Source organism: Panthera pardus, unplaced genomic scaffold (assembly GCF_024362965.1).
Source record: "Panthera pardus isolate Hobbes unplaced genomic scaffold, ASM2436296v1 HiC_scaffold_12, whole genome shotgun sequence".
Taxonomy (NCBI): domain Eukaryota; kingdom Metazoa; phylum Chordata; class Mammalia; order Carnivora; family Felidae; genus Panthera; species Panthera pardus.
Genome location: NW_026526677.1, coordinates 84137980 through 84159522, shown reverse-complemented (window position 1 = coordinate 84159522; position 21543 = coordinate 84137980). Strand labels below are relative to the sequence as shown.

The following is a 21543-nucleotide window of genomic DNA, read 5'->3' as shown; positions in this document are numbered from 1 at the left end:
TGGGTGGGATGGTCTGGAAAGCAGTGGGGAGGAGTTGCCAGATGGGAAAGAAAGAACAAGAAGGTGACCAGAGAGGAAGGAAGGCAGGGTTGGGCTTCCCATACATCCTGGCTCTGGCCCTGCAGCTGTAGCCTCTGGTACTGGACAAGTTCTGTGAGGGATTCCCCTCCCTAATTTTTCTCAGGGACATCACATCAGATCTCCCCAAATTAATCTCATTCAGCTAGCATTGCTTTTTCTTGATTTTCAGAATTTGCCACTTGACTTTTCTCCCAGGGCCAGGCATGAAGTTAACAAAGAAATCACAAAGTCCTTTTGCCCTCTGGCCATGTGTCTGCTCCTCTGCCTTTAGTAGATATAATTTGCAAATTAGATTCCCCCTTCTTTGAAGCCATGGCAGGCTTCCTTGCTTCCTTTTAGTGTCTGGGTAGGACCCAAACTTTACAAAATTTATCTGCGATCCCCACAGCCTTGGACTCTCCCCTTCAAGAGAAAGCCTTCTCTTTTTCTCTTGGATTTAGAGTTTCCCTCAAGTGTTTCCTCATAAAACTCAGCCTTTTGCTTTTCCCCTTGAGGCAGTGGCCATGGATGTCAGAACCCATACTTAGCTGCTCTTGTGGTTCCCGGGATCAACACAGGCTGAGACAGAGACCAAACAACATTCCCCTAATTTACTGAATTGCAGATGGTCAGACTCTAAACTCAAACCTCTCTCTAGCTCACATGCTGTCCAAGCAAGCCCAAGCTGTATTTGTTTCCTAATTTCCTTATGTTTCCTTCTTCCCATGGGAGCAAAGGAAGTAGATTCATTTTGTCAGTTTTCCCAACAGGCCCTGCTGGAAAGAGGGATTGTGGAACTGCTCATGACCTCGGATGATGCAAAACACGTGCTAAAAGGCTACATAGAAGGAGGTATAAATTTAGACTCATTTTGAGTAAGAATTGAGGCTCTTCGCCAGCCAGCTTGAATATTCAACAAGCCTCAGAAAGAACCAACTATATCTCTGATGTCTCTCCCATGTTCATTGAAGTGGACTCCAGAAATTTGGTATTACAATGAATGAGGACTCAAGGTCCAAGTGAAGAGTCCACTTACCAACCCCAACTCTCTCCCTTGCCCTTCTTGTCTTTAAACAGACAAGCTCTTCTGGCCTCAATACACTTTTTTGTCTTTCATAATTTTTCTGTGGGCTAAGAATTCATATTGGTATTGGGCATGGCTTAGAATCCAGGTCTTCTCCACTAACATGGAGAGCCACATGGAGAAACAGAAGATAGATGTGTGTCAGGAAGGCTGCCTAGGCCAAGCCCCAGTCTGGGATCTTGAAGTCCACTCACTGTGGACTTGGAGTAGAGTTCATTGTAGAGAGTCAAGTAACAGAACAGTTCAGACCAGAATCATAAGATGATGATAGTGAGGGAAGTGACCAAGGTATTATAAACAGCCAGATGAGCCCAGGGGAGTATCTGTCAGGTAGTCCTTAGCTCAAGACTAGCTACTTCTTTATACCACTTTTCTCCCCTCCTTTTTGGTGGCTCTTCCTCACATTATTTTTCTAGGAATTTATTTTTTAAGTTTATATATTTATTCTTAGACAGAGAGAGTGCAAGCAGGGGAAGGGCAAAGAGGAAGAATCCCAAGTAAGCTCTGCACTGTCAGCACAGAGCCCGATGTGAGCTCCAACTCACAGAATTGAGTTGACCTGAGCCCAAATCAAGAGTTGCACACTTAACCAACTGAGCCCCTCTTCTCCACATTATTATAGTACACTGGGAAGTGTGCTGAACTTGGGTCAGCAAACCTGTGTTCAGTTCCTAGGTCTAATCAAGTTATATGATCTTGTCCTGTTCTAGTTTTCTACAAAAAATATGGTTAATTTTAACTGCCTTTAAAAAAAAATTAAGTGTATTTATTTATTTTGAGAGAGAAAGTGCAGGTGGGAGAGGGACAATCAGAGACTCCTAAGCAGGCTCTGCACTGTCAGCATGGATCCCAAGTTGGGGCTCAAATCCACAAACTGTGAGATCATGACCTGAACTAAAGTTGGACGCTTAACTGACTGAGCCACCCAGGCACCCCTTACCTACCCTTCTTATCTTGCATTGTCCTTACAAGTGTCCAGTGATATCAGGACATATGTGGCAGCCTTTTGTACTTTGCAAAGTGGAATAAAAGTAGTGTCTCATCCTTGTTACTTGGCCCAAATTCCTTCTGTGTACAAGGTGTGGGCCTCCAACCATTCCCTGGTGGCACTGTCACAGTACCTCATTCAGCACCTGTCTCTTCTCTCTATAGTTCTGGCCACCATCAATATGAACACATTTCAGATGAATGATTTCAAGCAGCTTTCCCAGGTGCAGGTAAGGCTGTCTTAAAGATGAAGAGTCTTTGCTCCTTTGCCTGCCCAAATCTCCTTAGCCTGTGCACCTGGTACTGAGTGAGAACAGCAGGCTTGGCAAAAAGACTTCTGCTTCCCTGCTCCCCATCTCCCCAGAGCCTCAGTTGGGTTCCAAAGCAATTTGGGGAGCTTATGCCTTTTGTCATGGGGAATGAGGAGTAAGTCCTGCTTCTATCACCACTGTTAGTGAAGCACCTTATGGAGATGATCAGAGGGAGGAAGAGGGGATTATGTGACATAAGTCAGAGGGAGATGATGTTCTTTTTCTTCTCCAAAGACAGACCTCAGAAATGGGCTAAATACATTGCTGACAGAGGGCTCATACATAGCTTTGTCAGAGTCAGCCTTTTTCAGCCAGACTCTGCAAATTATGGGAATGAATGACTATTGTACATGAATTCATTAACAACCATGGATTGAGTAGCTCCAGTTTCCTCTCAGTGGGTGGTCCCCTGTAATAGTTTCAAGGATGGACAAACCATAGTCCATGCCTTTGAGGATTATATCCTTTCTCCACATAACAGCTGGATCGAGCTCTTACAGACCAAACGTGATTACAGTTTCCTCTGCTTAACACACTTTCCTGGGTCTCCTTTTGTTACCAGCATAATCCAAAACCCATGCCATAGCCTGCAAAGCCTGGTGTGACCTGATGCAATCTTCCTTTCCAGGCCCAGCCCTCTCTGCTCTTCTCGCTTATACAGGAAATCCTTCTTCAGTCCTGCAGAGTATGGCACTTGGCCCCATGGTGCTTCCTCCAGTGCCCTATACCCTCCTACACAAGTTTTAATTAAAGAACAAATTGATCTTATTTCCTCTTCTCACTAATTTCTACACAGCTTTTGACCTAGTAAAAAGAAGGGACTCTGCCAGAGCTGGATCTATGGTTATCTAGTTTTTAATGGCTGTAATAAGTCTCTTTTTTGCTGTTGGTTCTTTTTCTCTTGTCACTTTTTTTAAAAGTAGCTTTGTTGAAATATAATTTATACACCATTAAATTCACCCATTATAAATATACAATTCAATATAGATTTTTATAACCATTCCCACAATCTAAAGAATTTTCTCATCTTCATTTATGGTAAATCCCCTGTTGCCATCTCCAGCCCTAGGCAAACACTGGTCTGCTTTCCATCTCTATAAATTTGTCTTTTCTAGACATATAATATAAATGGAATCATACAGTTACTAGTCTTTTGCATCTGGCTTCTTGCTTGATGTTTTTAATTTTCATCTGTACTGTAGCATGAATCAGTACCTGATTCCTTTTGATAGCCAAGTGGATCATGCTCTTGTATCCTATGTCTAAGGTCATAGACAAAGCCAAAGTTCGTGCAGTTTTTCTCATATGTCCTTCTTTGTAACTAATATGGCTAACATTAATTTTAAAGTTTGATTCAGTCTTGTATTCCTGGGAATAATCCTACTCAATTGTATTATCATTTAAAAAAAAATTTTTTTTAACGTTTATTTATTTTTGAGACAGAGAGAGACAGAGCATGAATGGGGGAGGGTCAGAGAGAGGGAGACACAGAATCTGAAACAGGCTCCAGGCTCTGAGCTGTCAGCACAGAGCCCGAAGCGGGGCTCGAACTCACTGACCGTGAGATCATGACCTGAGCTGAAGTCGGCCGCTTAACCGACTGAGCCACCCAGGTGCCCCTGTATTATCATTTTATATACTGCTGGATTCAATTCGTTCATGTCTTATTGAGAAGTTTTGCTTCCATGTTCACGAGGAATATTGGTCTTTGGTTTTCTTTTATTGAAATGTCTTTATTTTAGAATCAGAGTAATGGGTTCCTTTCCTATTTTCTGGAAGAAATTGTACAGAATTGATAGCATTTCTTATTTAATGTTTGGTAAAATCCACCAGTGAAACCGTCTGGACCGGAAGTTTCCTTTTTTTTTTTTTAATTTTTTAAATGTTTATTTATCTGAGAGAGCGAGAGAGAGCGAGAGAGAGAGAGAATGAGTCAGGATGGGAAGAAAGAGAGGAATACACAGAATTTGAAGCAGGCTCCAGGCTCTGAGATGTCAGCACAGAGCTGGATGCGGGGCTTGAACCCACGAAACAGTAAGATCATGACCTACGCCAAAGTCAGATGCTTAACCAACTGAGCCACCCAGGCGCCTCTGAAGTTTTCTTTTTTAAAAGACTTTTAACTAGAAATTTCTTTTCTCTAATAGATGTAGCACCATTTAGATTATTTCTTCTTGAGCGAGTTTTAGTAGTTTATGTCTTTCAAGGATTTATTCTATTCTATTTCATCTAAGTTTATGAATTAATGGTCACAGAATTGTTTGTGATATTCTGTTGATATCCTTGTATGTCTTTGTTGTTGGTAGTGGTGGCCCTTCTTTCATTCCCCATATTAGTAACTTCGTGTCTTCTCTTTTCATCTTTTTATCTCGGTCCGTGTAACTAGAAGTTTACCAGTTTTATTAGTCTCTTCAGAGAACTAGTTTTTTGGCTTTTTTAATTTTCGCTTCATTTTTTCCTGTTTTCTGGTTCATTGATTTCTCTCATCTTTCACATTTTCTGTTTTGCATCCTTTGGACTGAATTGGCTTTACTGTTTCTAGGTGTTGTTTGTTTGTTTGTTTGTTTGTTTGTTTGTTTAGTGGAAGCTTAGATTGCTGATTTGAGACTTTTTTCTTTTCCAATATGAGCACTTATGGCTATAAATTTCCCTGAATGCACTATTTTTGCTATATCCCACCAATTTTGATATGCTGTATTTTCATATTCAAAAATGTTTCAAAAAATTTTCAAAACATTTAAAAATTTCCCCTGAGGCTTAATCTTTATTGTATGTATCAGAAGTATGTTGCTTAATTTTTGAATCCTGGAGGATTTTTCAGGTATTATTCTGTTATTGATTTCTACTTTAATACTGTTAAAATCTGAGAGTATACTTTATATGATTTCTGTTCTTTTTACGTTTCTTAGTTTGTTTTATGGCTCATAATATGGTCATTTTGGTGAATGTTCCATGTATATTTGAGAAGAATGTGTATTTTGCATTTGTTTGTAAATTTCCATTGACTCAAGTTGATTGATTTTACTGTTCAGGTAATTGCTATTCTTATTGATTTTCTACCCACTTTTTTATTAACTATTAAGAGAAGAGTGTTGATATCTCTAAATATTATTGTAGATTTGTTTATTCGCCCTTTCAGATCTATCCATTTTTGTCTTCTATATTTTGAAGCTCTGTTTTTAGGTGTATGCACATTTAGAATTATATTTTCTTGGAGAATTCACCCCTTTATTATTATTTAATGACTACCTTTAGTTTTTAAAAAATGTATATTTTTAGGAGAGAGAAACCGAGAGAGCACAAGCAGGGGAGGGGTAGAGAGAGGGGGGACAGATGATCTGAAGAGGGCTCTGTGCTGACAGCAGAGAGTCCAAATTGGGGTTCGAACTCACAAACTGTGAGATCATGACCTGAGCCGAAGACGGCTGCTTACCAACTGAGCCACCCAGGTGCACGCCTTCCTTGTTTTTTTTTTTTTTTTTTTTTTTGTAAATTTATTTATTTATTTATTTATTTATTTATATTTTATTGTCAAATTGGTTTCCATACAACACCCAGTGCTCATCCCAACAGGTGCCCTCCTCAATGCCCATTACCCACTTTCCCCTCCCTCCCACCCCCCATCAGCCCTCAGTTTATTCTCAGTATTTAAGAGTCTCTTATGGTTTGCCTCCCTCCCTCTCTGTAACATTTTCCCCCCCTTGACCTCTCCCATGGTTCTCTGTTAAGTTTCTCAGGATCCACATAGGAGTGAAAACATATGGTATCTGTCTTTCTCTGCCTGATTCACTTAGCATAATACCCTCCAGTTCCATCCACATTGCTGCAAATGGCCTGATTTCATTCTTTCTCATTGCCAAGGAGTATTCCATTGTATATATAAACCACATCTTCTTTATCCATTGTCAGTTGATGGACATTTAGGCTCTTTCCATAATTTGGCTATTGTTGAAAGTGCTGCTGTAAACATTGGGGTGCAAGTGCCCCTATGCATCAGCACTTGTGTATCTCTTGGGTGAATTCCTTTAATGTTGTTTTTAAAAAAATGTTTATTTATTTTGAGAGAGAGTGAGTGGGGGAGGGGCAGAGTGAGAGGGGGACAGAGAGAACCCCAAGCAGACTCCATGCTGTCAGTGCAAAGCTTGACACAGGCCTCAATCTCATGAACCATGAGATCATGACCTGAACTGAAATCAAGAGTTGGAGTCTTAACTGACTGAGCCACACAGGCGTCCCTCTGTTCCTTGTTTTGAGGTCTGCTTTGGCTGATATAAATATAGCTATTCTACCTTTCTTTTGGTTAGTGTTTGCATTCTGTATCTTTCTTTATCTTTTTACTTTTTACCTTTTTTTAAGTATTTGTATTTAAAGTGGATTTCTTGTAGATAGCATATAATTATGTATTACATTAAAAAAATTTTTTTAATGTTTATTTATTTTTGAGACAGAGAGAGACAGAGCATGAGCAGGGAAGGGGCAGAGAGAGAGGGAGACGCAGAATATGAAGCAGGCTCCAGGCTCCGAGCTGTCAGCACAGAGCCTGATGTGGGGCTGGAACTCACGAACTGTGAGATCATGACCTGAGCCGAAGTTGGATGCTTAACCGACTGAGCCACCCAGGTGCCCCTGTATTACATTTTTAAAGATTCAACCTGACAGTTTTTGTCTCTTAACTGATATGGTTAGATAATTCACGTTTAAAGTGATTATTGATATAGTTGGATTAAAATCTATCATCTTGCTAATTCTTTTCTATTTGTCCCATTTGTTATGTTCCTTTTTTATCCCCCTTCAGTTAATTGAGCAGTTTTTATGATTAAATTTTATCTCCTCTATGGACTAATTTCTTTTCTCAGGTTTTAAGTTTTAGCTGTTGCCCAAGGATTTGAAATATACATGTTAAATTAATCTGAAAGTACTTTCAAATAGTGAACTGCTTCACATGTAGTAATAATATCTTACAATAATATATTCCTAAACACTCATTTTATTTTTTATTATTTTTTTTTTTAAATTTTTTTTTCCCAACGTTTTTTATTTATTTTTGGGACAGAGAGAGACAGAGCATGAACGGGGGAGGGGCAGAGAGAGAGGGAGACACAGAATCGGAAACAGGCTCCAGGCTCCGAGCCATCAGCCCAGAGCCTGACGCGGGGCTCGAACTCACGGACCGCGAGATCGTGACCTGGCTGAAGTCGGACGCTTAACCGACTGCGCCACCCAGTCGCCCCTAAACACTCATTTTAAAGATGACATTCTATTGTGGGTTTTTTTTTGTTTGTTTGTTTTGTTTTTGTTTTTGTTTTCATGGTTTCTGATATTAATTCTTATCTGTGGCTTTTGCAGGTAATTTGTCTTTTATTCTCTGACTGCCTTCAGAATTTTCTCATTGTCTGTAGCTTTTAGAAGCTTGAGTATAATATACTTAGGTGTGGTTTGCTTCTTAGAGTTTATCCTGCTTGATATTCTCACAGAATGGATCTGTGGTTTGGTGTCTGTAATTAATTTTAGAAAATTGTCAACCATTACTTATTCAAATATTTCCTCTCTTCTCTCTTTCTTCTTCTGAAGGTCCAATTATGTGTACATTAGATCATTTAATATTGTCTCAAACTGCTTGGATGCTCTTTTTCCCCCCTACTCTTTTTCTCTTTATTTTTAAGTTCAGTTTGGTTGATTTCTATTAGCTTCTCTTTAAGTACACTGATTCATTCCTCTCCTTTGTTGACTTCACCAGTGAGCTCACTGAAGGACTTCCTCATTTCTGTTACTGTGTTTTTGATTTCTAGTTTTTCAATTCCATTCCTATAGCTTCCATCTCTCAGCTAAAATTACCCATATTATTTTGCATGGTATCTACCTGTTTCTATTGCAACCTTTATCATATTAACCATCATTATTTTATATTTTTTAACATTTTTAAAATTTGTTTAAATTTATATCCAAATTAGTTACCATATAGTGCAACATTGATTTCAGGAGTAGATTCCTTAGTGCCTCTTACCCATTTAGCCCATCCCCCCCTCCCACAACCCCTTCAGTAACCCTCAGTTTGTTCTCCATATTTATGAGTCTCTTCTGTTTTGCCCCCCTCCCTGATTTTATATTATTTTTGTTTCCCTTCCCTTATGTTCATCTGTTTTGTCTCCTAAAGTCCTCATATGAGTGAAGTCATATGATTTTTGTCTTTCTCTGACTAATTTCACTTAGCCTAATACCCTCCAGTTCCATCCACATAGTTGCAAATGGCAAGATTTCATTCTTTTTGATTGCCGAGTAATACTCCATTATATATATATATATATATATATATATATATATATATATATATATACCACATTTTCTTTATCCATTCTTCCATTGATGGACATTTGGGCTCTTTCCATACTTTGGCGATTGTTGATAGTGCTGCTATAAACATGGGGGTGTATGTGTCCCTTTGAACCAGCACACCCATCTCCCGTGGATAAATGCCTATTTTAAATTCACTGTTTAATTACAACATCTGTGTCCTATCTGAGACTGTTCTTGATTATTGCTTTGTCTCTTCAAAGTATGTTTTTTTCCTTGCCTTTTCGTATGACTCATAGTTTTTTAATGAAAATGGAACATCTTGTGTGGGACATAGATATTGTCTTCGACATAAGCATGTCTTTCTGCTAGGCTTTTTATTTTAAGTTTATTTATTTATTTTGAGAGAGAGGGAGAGAGAGAGAAAGAGAGTGAGAATGCATGGAGGAGGGGCAGAGAGAGAAGAAGAGAGAGAATCCCAAGCAGGCTGTGCACTGTCAGCACAGAGCCGAACACAGGGCTTGAACTGATGAGCCATGATATTATGACCTGTGCCAAAATCAAGAGTCCGCCTGAGCCACCCAGGTGCCCCCTGCTAGGCTTTTAATGTGGGGCTTTTGTGTTAATTTAGTAGGGAATTGGGCTAAATTTGAAGTTTGTTATCGCTAAGTTTATCCTCCTTGCATCATAGGCTTCAAATTCCTCTAGTACCATCTCTATGTCTGAGCTCCCCTTGGCTTTGGTTCTTCCCTTTGCATTGTACCCCAGAGAGAGTCTGTTCTTCTCAGCACTGCTAGCTCTACTGCATGTTATCTATTCTCTACACTGGTTAGCCTGATGGTGAGGGAAGGAATGCATTCCCTGATGTTCTGGTTGAGCCTTGGTCTTAGTCACCATGTGCCTGGGTCTGAGGGGCTGACCTTTGCAAATGCTCCTGTTTCTCCCTGAGCTGTAGTTCCAGGCCCTGCATAGTTTCTTACTCTTCTCCCAACACTAGTGGTTTGTTTTGTAGTTTTTTTTCCTGCTTCTGTTTCCAGGAAGCAGGTTTTCACCAGTGCCCTAAGATGACAGCTTTTCTTGCTCTTGTCTCTGCAGATTAAGGCTTTTGTTCCCTAGAAATGAGGGCTGTGGGAGATTTGGTAGTGGCTGCTGCTCCCCTTCCCCAACCAGTACCAGGAATGAAATCAAAGTACTGCAGACTTGGTGGCTTAAACAACATTTATCTTCTCACAGTTCTGGAGGCTAGAATCTGAGATCAAGATGTCAGAAGGATTTGTTTCTTCTGAGGCTGTTCTCCTTGGCCTGTAAGTGGCTGACTTCACCCTGCATCGCCACAAAGTTGTCCCTCTGTGTATGTCTGAATGCTAATCTCTTCTTATAAGGATACTAGTGGTATTGGATTAGGGCCCACCCTAATAATTTCATTTAATCTTAACTAAACATTTTCCAAAACATTTAACCTAAAATTAAACATTTTCCTGTTTAAATACACTTTTCCCAAATATAGTCATATTCCGAGGTACTAGGGATTAGAATTTCAGTATAAATGGGGGGAGGTGGTGGCACAATTCAGCCCATAACTTTCTGCCCTCACCCAGATTCAGGTCCTTCTGCATGCAAAATATATTAACCTCATCCCAGGAGACCCAACGTCCAATTTTTTTTTCATTGCAGCATCAGTTCTGAGTCCAAAACCTCATCTAAATATCATCTAAGTCAGGTAGAGATGATACTCCAGATATTATTCATCCTAGGTAAAGTGCTTCTTCAAGTGTGAACTTGTGGAACCAGGTAGCAAGTTATCTGCTTCCAAAATACAATGTAGGACAGACATAGGACAGACAATCTCATTTGAAAAGGGAGAAATTGAAAAGAAGAAAGGGGTCACGGTTCCTAAACAAGTACAAAACCTTGTAGGGTCAATTACATTAGATTTTAAGGCTTCAGAATAATAATTAGATTTTAAGACAATAATAATTCTCTGTTCTCTGTGTCTACCAGGGTGGGCCTCCTTTCAGGTCCACCTGGGTGACAGCCCCACATCCTCAGCCCTGCGCAGTGGTCCTGACTCCTCTGGAACCAAGAAAAAGACATGACATCCTCATCCACTGAGCCTATGCCCTCTGTTCCCACAGTAGTAATGCTGGCCTGCTGACCTCTCAACCACCTTCAGGGTCATTCCTCTTTTTTTTTTTTTTTTTGAAGGGTAATGCATGTTTGTAGCCCCATAGCTCTTGTGGGAAATAAGTTTAAGAATTCTGTATGCCTGCACCAATGGGTTAACAAGGCTTACAGCAGAAAACTGCCACAGGGCAAAAGCGCCCAAGGTTAGTCATCAAGCAAAACAAGGCTTAGGGTGAAAAGCCGCATCCCCAGGATGAAAATGACCAAGAAAAATTAGAGGTAGAAAGCTATGGGGCAAAAGCAACCCAAGATTAGCTAGTGAAAAGGGTGCCTTGTTAACCTTGAGGCAGCATGCTCCAGCAATCTTAAACTTTAGAGATAACAGCTACTTGGCTGTATCGCCCACAGAGAAACTGTCCATCTGGCATCTGGTGCCAATATATCATTGTGCTTTAATCTCAACTTCAAACACCACTCACCACCCGCCCGCCCCAAAACCCTTTGCTTCTTACACACACAAGTTAATAGTCACTATCTTATTTGTTTTCTTCTGTATGTTCACCACAAATGTAAAACCTTGAAAGCTCAGTAAATACAGAGACAAAACCCCAGTTTGGGGCTCTTGTCTCCTCCCAGACATTAGCTTCTCTCGTATTCAATTCTGCATCTGCTCTCTTGCTGGACAAGAGAGAACTCCAGACTCAAAGTCTGTGACAAGCTCTATTGACACATCCTGTAGAATCTCAGAAGTCTGACATCTTTCCTTCATTTTGTCTCAGCTCTGCCACCTTCAGTCCAAGCAAGTAGCATTTCTGCTAGAATGAAATTTTTAAAAATCTGTTGGCCTCCTGTACAATTCATGGGAGTCCAAGCCATTAGACAAGAGGGTCATCCTTACATCTTTCCTAGATAGCTCCATCTCTATTTCTGGCTTCTGTTGATATGGCTGAATGGATCCATCAGCCATACACCAACAACCTCTGTAGCAAATGATTGTCCAGCCACATCCTCGATATTCTGTAATCACACTTTCTCATTGTTTTACAATATACATAGGCCAAGAATTTTACAAATCTTCAGGTTCTGGTTCCTTTTAAAAAATTTAATGTTTATTTATTTTTGAGAGAGAGAGGGAGAGAGAGAGAGACTGAGCATGAGTGGGGCAGAGGCAGAGAGACAAGGAGACACAGAATCCGAAGGAGGCTCCAGGCTCTGAGCTGTCAGCACAGAGCCTGATGTGAGGCTTGAATCCATGGACTGTGAGATCATGACCTGAGCTTAACTGACTGAGCCACCCAGGTGCCCCATGTTCCTTTTTTGCTTAGCAATTCCTTCCTCTTAGCCACTTTGACTGGTGTGAGGTGGTATCTGAGTGTGGTTTTGGTTTGTATTTCCCTGATGAGGAGTGACATTGAGCATCTTTTCATGTGCCTGTTAGCCATCTGGATGTCTTCTTTAGAGAAGCGTCTATTCATGTTTTCTTCCCATTTCTTCACTGGATTCTTTGTTTTTTGGGTGTTGGGTTTGGTAAGTTCTTCATAGATTTTGGATACTAGCCCTTTGTCCGATAGGTCATTTGCAAATATCTTTTCCCATTCCATTGGTTGCCTTTAGTTTTGTTGATTGTTTCCTTTGCAGTGAGTAAGCTTTTTATCTTCATGAGGTCCCAATAGTTCATTTTTGCTTTTAATTCCCTTGCCTTTGGGGATGTGTCAAGTAAGAAGTTGCTGCGGCTGAGGTCAGAGAGGTTTTTTCCTGCTTTCTCATCTAGGGTTTTGATGGTTTCCTGTCTCACATTCAGGTCCTTTATCCATTTTGAGTATATTTCTGTGAATGGTGTAAGAAAGTGGTCTAGTTTCATTCAGAGACTATAGATGCTGGCAAGGATGTGGAGAAACGGGAACCCTCTTGCACTGTTGGTGGGAATGCAAACTGGTGCAGCCTCTCTGGAAAAGTGTGGAGTCCTCAAAAAATTAAAAATAGATCTACCCTATGACCCACCAAAAGCACTGATAGGAATTTTCCCAAGGGATACAGGAGTGCTGATGCATAGGGGCACTTGTACCCCAATGTTTATAGCAGCACTTTCAACAATAGCCAAATTATGGAAAGAGCCCAAATGTCCATCAACTGATGAATGGATAAAGAAATTGTGGTTTATATACACAATGGAATTCTACTTGGCAATGAGAAAGAATGAAATATGGCTTTTTGAAACAATGTGGATGGAACTGGAGAGTGTTATGCTAAGTGAAATAAGTCATACAGAGAAAGACAGATAGCATACGTTTTCACTCCTATGTGGATCCTGAGAAACTTAAGAGAAGACCATGGGGGAGGAGAAGAAAAAAAAAAAAGGTTAGAGAGGGAGGGAGCCAAAACATAAGAGACTCTTAAAAACTGAGAATAAACTGAGGGTTGATGGGGGGTGGGAGGGAGGGGAGTGTGGGTGAGGGGTATTGAGGAGGGCATCTGTTGGGATGAGCACTGGGTGTTGTATGGAAACCAATTTGACAATAAATTTCATATTAAAAAAATTCCTTCTTCAATTTATCTCTGTCTTCTTATATTTCACTATAAGAACAGGGAGAAACCAGGCCATGCCCATCAACATTTTCTTAGGAATCTCCTCATCTAAATATTGAGGTTCATCAATTGCAAGTTCTACTTTCCACAAAATATTAGAACTCTATTTATCCAAGTTATTTGCCATTTTATAAGAAGGATCAACTTTCCTTTCCATTTTCTAATAACATTTACTCATTTCCACCTGAGATCTCATCAGAAGCATCATTAACATTCATATTTCTAACAACAATCTGTTTATGATGACATTTTTATTCTCTATGATGATACAAGCTCTCTCTCCAGCTCTCCTCATATTTTTCTGAGCTCTCACCAAAATTGCCTTTAAGTCCATATTTCTATTTACATTCCCTTCAAGGAAATCTAGGCTTTTTTTTTTTTTTAAAGCATGTACTTCAAGGTTCATCCAGCCTCTACCCATTACCCAGTTCCAAAGCCACTTCCATATCTTTAGGTATTTGTTAACTAATAACAAGTCACTGCAGTACCCCATTTCTTAGTACCAAAATCTGTACTAGTTTCCTTGGCCTGCAATAATAGAACACGACAGACTAGGTGCTTAAACAATGGACATGTATCTTTTCAAAATTCTAGACGCTTAGATGTCAAAGATCAAGGTGCCCACAGAGTTGTTTCTATCTGAGATTCTCTCCTTGGCCTGTAGATGGTCATCTTCTCCTCCTTGTGTCTTCACATGGTCTTTCCTCTATTCTTGTATGTATTTAAATTTCCATTTTTTATAGACACTACTCATTTTGGATTATGGCTTACCCTACTGACCTCTTTTTCACTTAATTACTTCTTTAAAAATCCTGTCTCCAAATATAGTCACATTCTGAGGTCCTGGAAGTTAGGACCTCAATATATGAATTGGGGGAGGGCAATTCACCTGTAACAGAAAGTTACTGAGGATTCTCCCCAATTTTCCCTCAGAACATGTGGTGGAATTTGTGTAGGTAAAACCTTCATAAAGTCCTAAGACCCACCAGGGTGCCTGGGTGGCTCAGTTGGTTAAGTGTCCGACTTCTGCTCAGGTCATGATCTCATGGTTTGTGAGTTGGAGCCCCACATTAGTCTCTGTGTTGACAGTTCAGAGCCAGGGGCTTGCTTCAGATTCTGTTTCTCCCTCTCTCTCTCTCTCTGCCCCTCCCCTACCTGTGCTCTCTCTCTCAAATATAAATAAAGATTACCAAAAAAAGGTGTAAGATCCACCCCACACAGGCCCCCAGGGATGCTAGCTCAATATGTTTCCCTATGTTCTTTTGAACATCTTTAAAAAGGCAATGAGAAATGACTGAAGATAAGAGAATAACCATACTCAGGATAAAACTATCATTGTATCAGTTTAGGATTTACCCATTTAGGGGTGCTCATAGATTTTTCTCCCCCTCTTTTTTTTCTAAGTGTTCATTATTATTTTTTGGTTGTTTTTTTCCTTTATGATTTCTTTTTTTTACTGAGGTATAATTGACATATAATATTATATTAGTTTCATGTATATAACATAATGATTTGATATTTTTCTATATTGTGAAAAAAATCACTATAATAAGTCTAGTTAACATGCGATACCACACTTAGTAACAATTTTTTTTCTTGTGATGAGAACTTTTAAGATCTACTGTCAGCAATGTTCATATATGAATACAGTATTATCAATTATAGTCACCATGCTGTGTGTTACATCCCCATGACTTATTTGTTTTGTAACTAGAAATTTATACTTTTTGACCCCCTTTACCTATTTCACCCAACCCCCAACTACATACCCCCCCCCCCCACAATCTGGCAACCAGCAGTATGTTCTCTGTATCTCTGAGCTTTGTTTTTTGTTGTTGGTTTTTAACTTTAAAAAAAAATATTCTACATATAAGTGAGATCATGTGGTGTCTTTCTCTATTTGACTTACTTCACTTTGTGCAATGCGCTCAGGTCCATCCATATTGTCACAAATGGCAAGATTTCATTTTTCTTTATGGCTGAAATATTTAAATTCTCTTATATATAGCACATCTTCTTTATCCATTCATCCATCAATGGACCCCTAGGTTGTTTTCATACATTGGCTATTGCATAATGCTGCAATAAACATGGGGGTGTGTATATCTTTTTGAGTTAGTGTTTTAATTTTTGTATGATAAATACCCAGATGTGGAATTGCTAGATCATATGGTATTTCTATTATTGATGTTTTGAGGAACCTCTGCATTGTTTTCTATAGTGGTTCCACAGATATTACATTCCCATCAACACTGTGTTCCCTTGTCTCTACATAATCACCAACACTTATTTCTTGTTTTTCTGACCGGTGCGAGATGATATCTCATTGTGGTTCTGATTCACATTTCCCTGGATGATTAGTGATGTTGAGCATATTTCCATGTATTTGTTCCCTATCTATATTTCTTCTCTGGAAAAATGTCTATTCAGAACTTCTGCCCAGTTTTTAATCAGCTATTTGGGTTTTTTGTTTTTTGTTTTTTGTTTGTTTTTTGTTTTTTGTTTTTTTTTTTGCTATTGAGTTGTATGAGTTCTTTAGGTATTTTGGATATTAAGTGGTTATCAGATAGATGATTTGCAAGTATTTTATCCCATTAAGTAGGTTGCCTTTTCATTTTGTTAATGGTTTCCTTTGCTGAACAGAAGCTGTTTAGTTTGATGTGATACCACTTGTTTATTTTTGTGTTTGTTGCCTTTGTTTTTGATGTCAGATCCAAAAATCATTGCCAAGACCAATGTCAAGGAGCTTACTGCCTATGTTTTCTTTTAGGAATTCCATGGTTTTGGGTTTTACATTCAAGTATTTAATTTATTTTGAGTTAGCCTTTGTGTAAGTTATAAGATAGGGGTCCAGTTTCATTCTTCTACATGTGGGTGTCCTGTTTTCCTAACACCATTTACCAAAGGGAATATTCTTTCCCCGTTTTGTATTCTTGGCTCCTTTGTTATAAATTAATTGACCATATATGCATGGATTTATTTCTGGGCTCTCAATTCTATTCTACATTGTTTGATTTGTGGTTGTTAAACCTTCTTGCATTGTAGGGATAAATCCCAGTTGATCATGGTGAGTGATTCTTTTAATGTATTGTTGAACTCAGTTTGCTAATATTTTGTTGAAGATTTTTGGATATACATTCTTCAAGTATATTGGCTTACTATTTTCTATTCTTGAAGTATGCTTGGTTTTGATATCAGGGTAATGTTGGCCTTGGAAAATGTTTTTAAAAATATTCCCTCCTTATATTTTTTGGAAGAGTTTGAAAAGGATTTGCATTAGTTATTCTTTAAATGTTTGGAAGTATTCACCAGTTAATCCATCTGGTTCTGGACTTTTGTTTATTGGGATGTATTAGATTCTCTATATCTTCATCATTCAGCCTTGGCAGGTTGTATGTTTCTAGACACTTATGTATTTCATCTTGGTTGTCCAATTTTTTAGCATATAATTGTTCATTGCAGTCTCTTGTTTTCCTTGTATATTTGTGCTATCAATTGTATGTCCTCTTTCATTTCTGATTTTATTTATATGAGTCCTCTATCTTCTTGGTAAGTTTACCCAAAGGTTTTTCTATTTTGTCAATCTTGAAAAAGAAAACAGCTCTTAGTTTCATTGATCTTTTTATTGTGTTTTTAGTCTCTCATTTATTTCTACTCTGATCTTTAATATTTTCTTTCTTCTTTTTAAAAACATTTAAAATGTTTTTATCTTATTTTTGAGAGAGACAGAGAGAGAGAGAGAGAGAGAGAGAAGAGAATCAAATCTGAAGCAGGCTTCAGGCTCTGAGCTGTCAGTGCAGAGCCTGATGAGAGGCTCAAACTCACAAACTGTGAGATCGTGATCTGAGCTAAAGTCGGGCGCTTAACCAACTGAGCCACCCAGGGGCCCCAATATTGCCTTTCTTCTATTAACTTTGGGTTAATTTGTTCTTTTTTTAGTTCCTTGAGATATAATGTTAGGTTGTTGATTTGAGATCTTTATTGGTTTTTTGAGCATCTTTTCATGTGTCTGTTAGCCATCTGGATGTCTTTGGAAAAGTCTGTATTCATGTCTTCTACCCATTTCTTCACTGGATTATTTGTTTTTTTGGGTGTTGAGTTTGGTAAGTTCTTTATAGATTTTGGATACTAACCCTTTATTCGATATGTTATGTGCAAATATCTTCTCCCATTTTGTTGGTTGCCTTTTAGTTTTGTTGATTGTTTCCTTCACTGTGCAGAAACTTTTTAGTTTGATGAAGTCCAAATAGTTCATTTTTGCTTTTATTTCCTTTGTCTTCTGAGACATATCAAGTAAGAAGTTGCTGTGACCAAGGTCAAAGAAGTTGCTGCTTGTCTTCTGTAGGATTTTGATATTTTCCTGTCTCACGTTCAGGCCTTTAATTCATTTTGAAATATTTTGTGTATGGTATAAGAAAGTGGCCCAGATTCATTCTGCATTTCGCTGTCCTTTTTTCCTAGAACCATTTGCTGAAAATACTGTATTGCATTGTATACTCCTTCCTGCTTTGTAAAATATTAGTTGACCATATATTTGCGGTTCCATTTCTGGGTTCTCTATTCTATTCCATTGATCTATGTGTCTCTTTTTGTGCCAGTACCATACTGTCTTAATGATTACAGCTTTGTAATACAGTTTAAAGTCTGGAATTGTGATGCCTCCAGCTTTGGTTTTCTTTTTCTTTTTCTTTTATTTTACAAATTTTTAAACTTTTATTTATTAACGTTATTACATTATGGTGTTTATTTAACTACCCAGGTGTCTCTGGTTTTCTTTTTCAACATTACTTTGGCTATTCAGGGGTCTTTTATGGTTCCATACAAATTTTAGGATTGTTTGTTCTAGGTCTGTGAAGAATGCTGGTGTTATTTTGATATGGATTGCATTGAATGTGTAGATTGTTTTGGGTAGTATCAACATCTTAGCAATATTTTTTCTTCTAATCCATGAGCATGGAATGTTTGCCCATTTCTTTGAGCCTTCTTCAATTTCTTCCATAAATTTCTATAGTTTTCAGCATACAGATCTTTTACCTTTTTGGTTAGGTTTATTCCTAGTATTTTATGGGTTTTGGTGCAATTGTAAATGGGATTGATTCCTTGATATCTCTTGCTGCTGCTTCATTAGTGGTGTATAGAAATGCAGGCAATTTCTGTGCATTGGTTTTATATCTTGCAACTTTGCTGAATTCATGTGTCATCTCTAGCAATTTTTTGGTGAAATCTTTCAGGTATTCCATATAGAGTATCATGTCATCTCCGAAGAGTTTTACTTCTTCCTTGCTGATTTGGATGCCTTTTTTCTTTTTGTTGTCTGATTGCTGAGGCTAGGACTTCTAATACTATGTCGAACAACAGTGGTGAAAGTAGACATCCCTGTTGTGTTTCTGACCTTAGGGGGAAAGCTCTCAGTTTTTCCCCATTGAGTATGATATTAGCTGTGGGCCTCTCATATATGGCTTTTATGATGTTAAGCTATGTTCCTTCTATCCCTACTTTCTTGAGGGTTTTTATCAAGAAAGGATGCTGTATTTTGTCAAATGCTTTTTCTGCATCTATTTAAAGGCACCAGGTTAATATTTTAGCTTCTTATGTTTTCTTATTCTGTCTTCCTTGAGCACTTTTAGTTGTGTTTAATGCCTGAGTTTATAGAGGTAACTGTTTCATTGAGATTCTTAACTTCACAGCAATATTTTTGGGCCACAATTTTGACTGTCCCATGGCAAGTGTTTGATGTTTATCCTTTGTAATTTCTTTCCTTTTTTTCTCCCTGTTTTTATGGTAATTAAAAAAACATATTCTGTTCTTATTCCTTTTTTATTATTACTCTTTAGTTAAGATCAGTTTTTATTGGTTAAAAAACTTAAGTGATGTTCTATGAGATAGAGTACATGACTGTATCTCAGGCTAACAATCTTAATGACACATTGTTTTATGTAGGGATGAATTCTTTTCTTTACCTACCTCCTTTTTCCCATTTTTGGCTGACCAAGGGAAGCAGTTGAAATCTGCTCTCAGATGCCTCACAAGCAGACTTCTTTCCACTAATAGTTTTTATCTGTGATTCTGCGATAATTGCTTTCTTTCAAGCTTCTGATACATTTTGTTATGCAAAGTGTACTCATTTTGCCAGCTCATATGCCCCATTTTGTAATTAAAAATAAAAAACTTTTGATATTTCACTATAGGATATGCTTTATATTTGGGAGAAATTTGTGCTGGCACCCTTTTCTAAAATCATCAACAAAAAGCATCTTCTTTCTTCATTTGTTTAATACGTGATAGAACTTCAGTACTTTGGCACTTGTTCTTTTTAATTTATATTTTGAAGTTTCAGATGTCTGCTAGGTTCATGGAAGATGTTGTTTGTGTTTCCATTTCTCATTCTTTATTTTGGTTTTGAGGATATCCAAGAGGAGAATATCAAATGAACCAATAGCACAGTACCACTTTAATACCAGAAATCAGTCTTCCCTCTTTAATACAAATGGCATTTGTGTAGTAAAAGTTTCCAATGAAAAAGTAATTAAACTACCAAAAAGGAAGAAAATGGAAGCCAGGTAATATGGATTTAATTCAGGAAACAGAATATAATATAAAAATTCTTATTAATATTCATAAATATACGGATAATATTATTTATACATGAGACAAGAGTAAGATATTAAGAAAAAGGGATACTCAGAGAACCAAAAGAAACCTTTGAAATAATTTTATCATTTATTGTGTTGACCATTTGAGGGGCATTTTCAATCTAGAGATACATATCCTTCAGTTAAAGGAAGTTTTCATGTTAGTTATTTGTAATTTCCTTTCCTCTGTGTTCTTTGTCCTCTTTTCATAACTTTTATCACTAAGGTGTTGGGCATCCTAAATTGATCTTATAAGATATTTAAGTTGTCTCATATTTTATATCCTGTTACTTTTACTATTTATAGGAAATTTCCTCAATTTTACCTCCAACTCATTTTTAACTTTTTATTTAAAGTTTTTATCTTGTATTCAATTTTTCTGATATTCTTTTTACATCTTCTCAGACTTGGTATTTGCTTTTGTTTGTTTTTAGAGGAATAAACCCATTATGGTCATGGAATTCTGGGTTGGCTGGTTTGACACATGGGGAGGTAAACATATGATTAAAAATGCTGAAGGTAAGTGTTTTGCAGTGTTTGACCCCAAGTACAGGTGGCCCTGAGTCATGGATCATTCACACATTTCTTTGCTAATTAATTAGCTCATTCAACCACAAATATTATTCAATACCTATTAGGTACAGGGATTTGGGTAGGCTTGAGGGTGCATTGATGAACAAAAATGACCTGGTTCCTACCCTCAGGGTAGAGATGAAAGATAATTAAGAGTTTAGTATAATTGACAGTTAAGAAATGATCAAGAGTTCCATATATTAAAAGTGCTTTGAAGCAAACAAACAGGTGCAGTGATAGAAAAGACAGGGACAGGCCTGCAGAGGTAAGGCGAGGTGGTCATGGAAAGGGTCTTGGAAAGATAACATCTCTGAAGAAGGGGATGCATTTGCTAAAAGTCTTAATCATCTCTGGTAAATGCACAGGCCATTGCCATGGTGTTGTCAACTACCTGGTAGTAATTATCAGAAGATAATATGTGATGATAGTTGAAAGCATGGATCCTGGAACCAAAGAGATAAGGATTTCAGTCTCAACTCTGCTAGTCTGCATAACTAGCTGCGTGACCCAAGGCAGCTTTCCTTGTCTGCTAAGTCTCAGTGCCCTCACCTGAAACAGGAATTATCAAGTAACCTACCTCATAGGCTTGTTGTGAGGATTTAATTAGATAAACCACTCAGAACAGTGCCTGGCAGATGTTGTTGACTTAATAAAAGTATTTTGCTACTAAAGATATTTTGCTGTTGATATGAAGACAGCTCACTTGTACTAGAAGTAAAACAAACCAACAAAAAATACCAGGTAACTGAGGAAAGCCCACTTGGACCGAAACAAACCAAAACAAAACAAAAAAACCCACCACCACCACCAAAGTTTTCTGATCACTTTCATGTCAGGCACTATGCCATGTTTCTTATGTATATTCTGTCATCAATACTATGAGGTAGTAGGAATT

General features: G+C 38.1%; 1 protein-coding gene across 1 annotated transcript in view; it reads left to right on the top strand.

The window, feature by feature from the left end:
* LOC109250319 (beta-galactosidase-1-like protein 3) overlaps positions 1-21543 on the top strand; it is a 58277-nt gene that overhangs the window by 17347 nt on the left and 19387 nt on the right. Inside the window, exons 8-10 of the mRNA XM_019421328.2 lie at positions 831-912; positions 2297-2361; positions 20510-20594. Of these exons, the coding sequence (XP_019276873.1) occupies positions 831-912; positions 2297-2361; positions 20510-20594 (232 nt within the window). The remainder of the gene's footprint in view (positions 1-830; positions 913-2296; positions 2362-20509; positions 20595-21543) is intronic.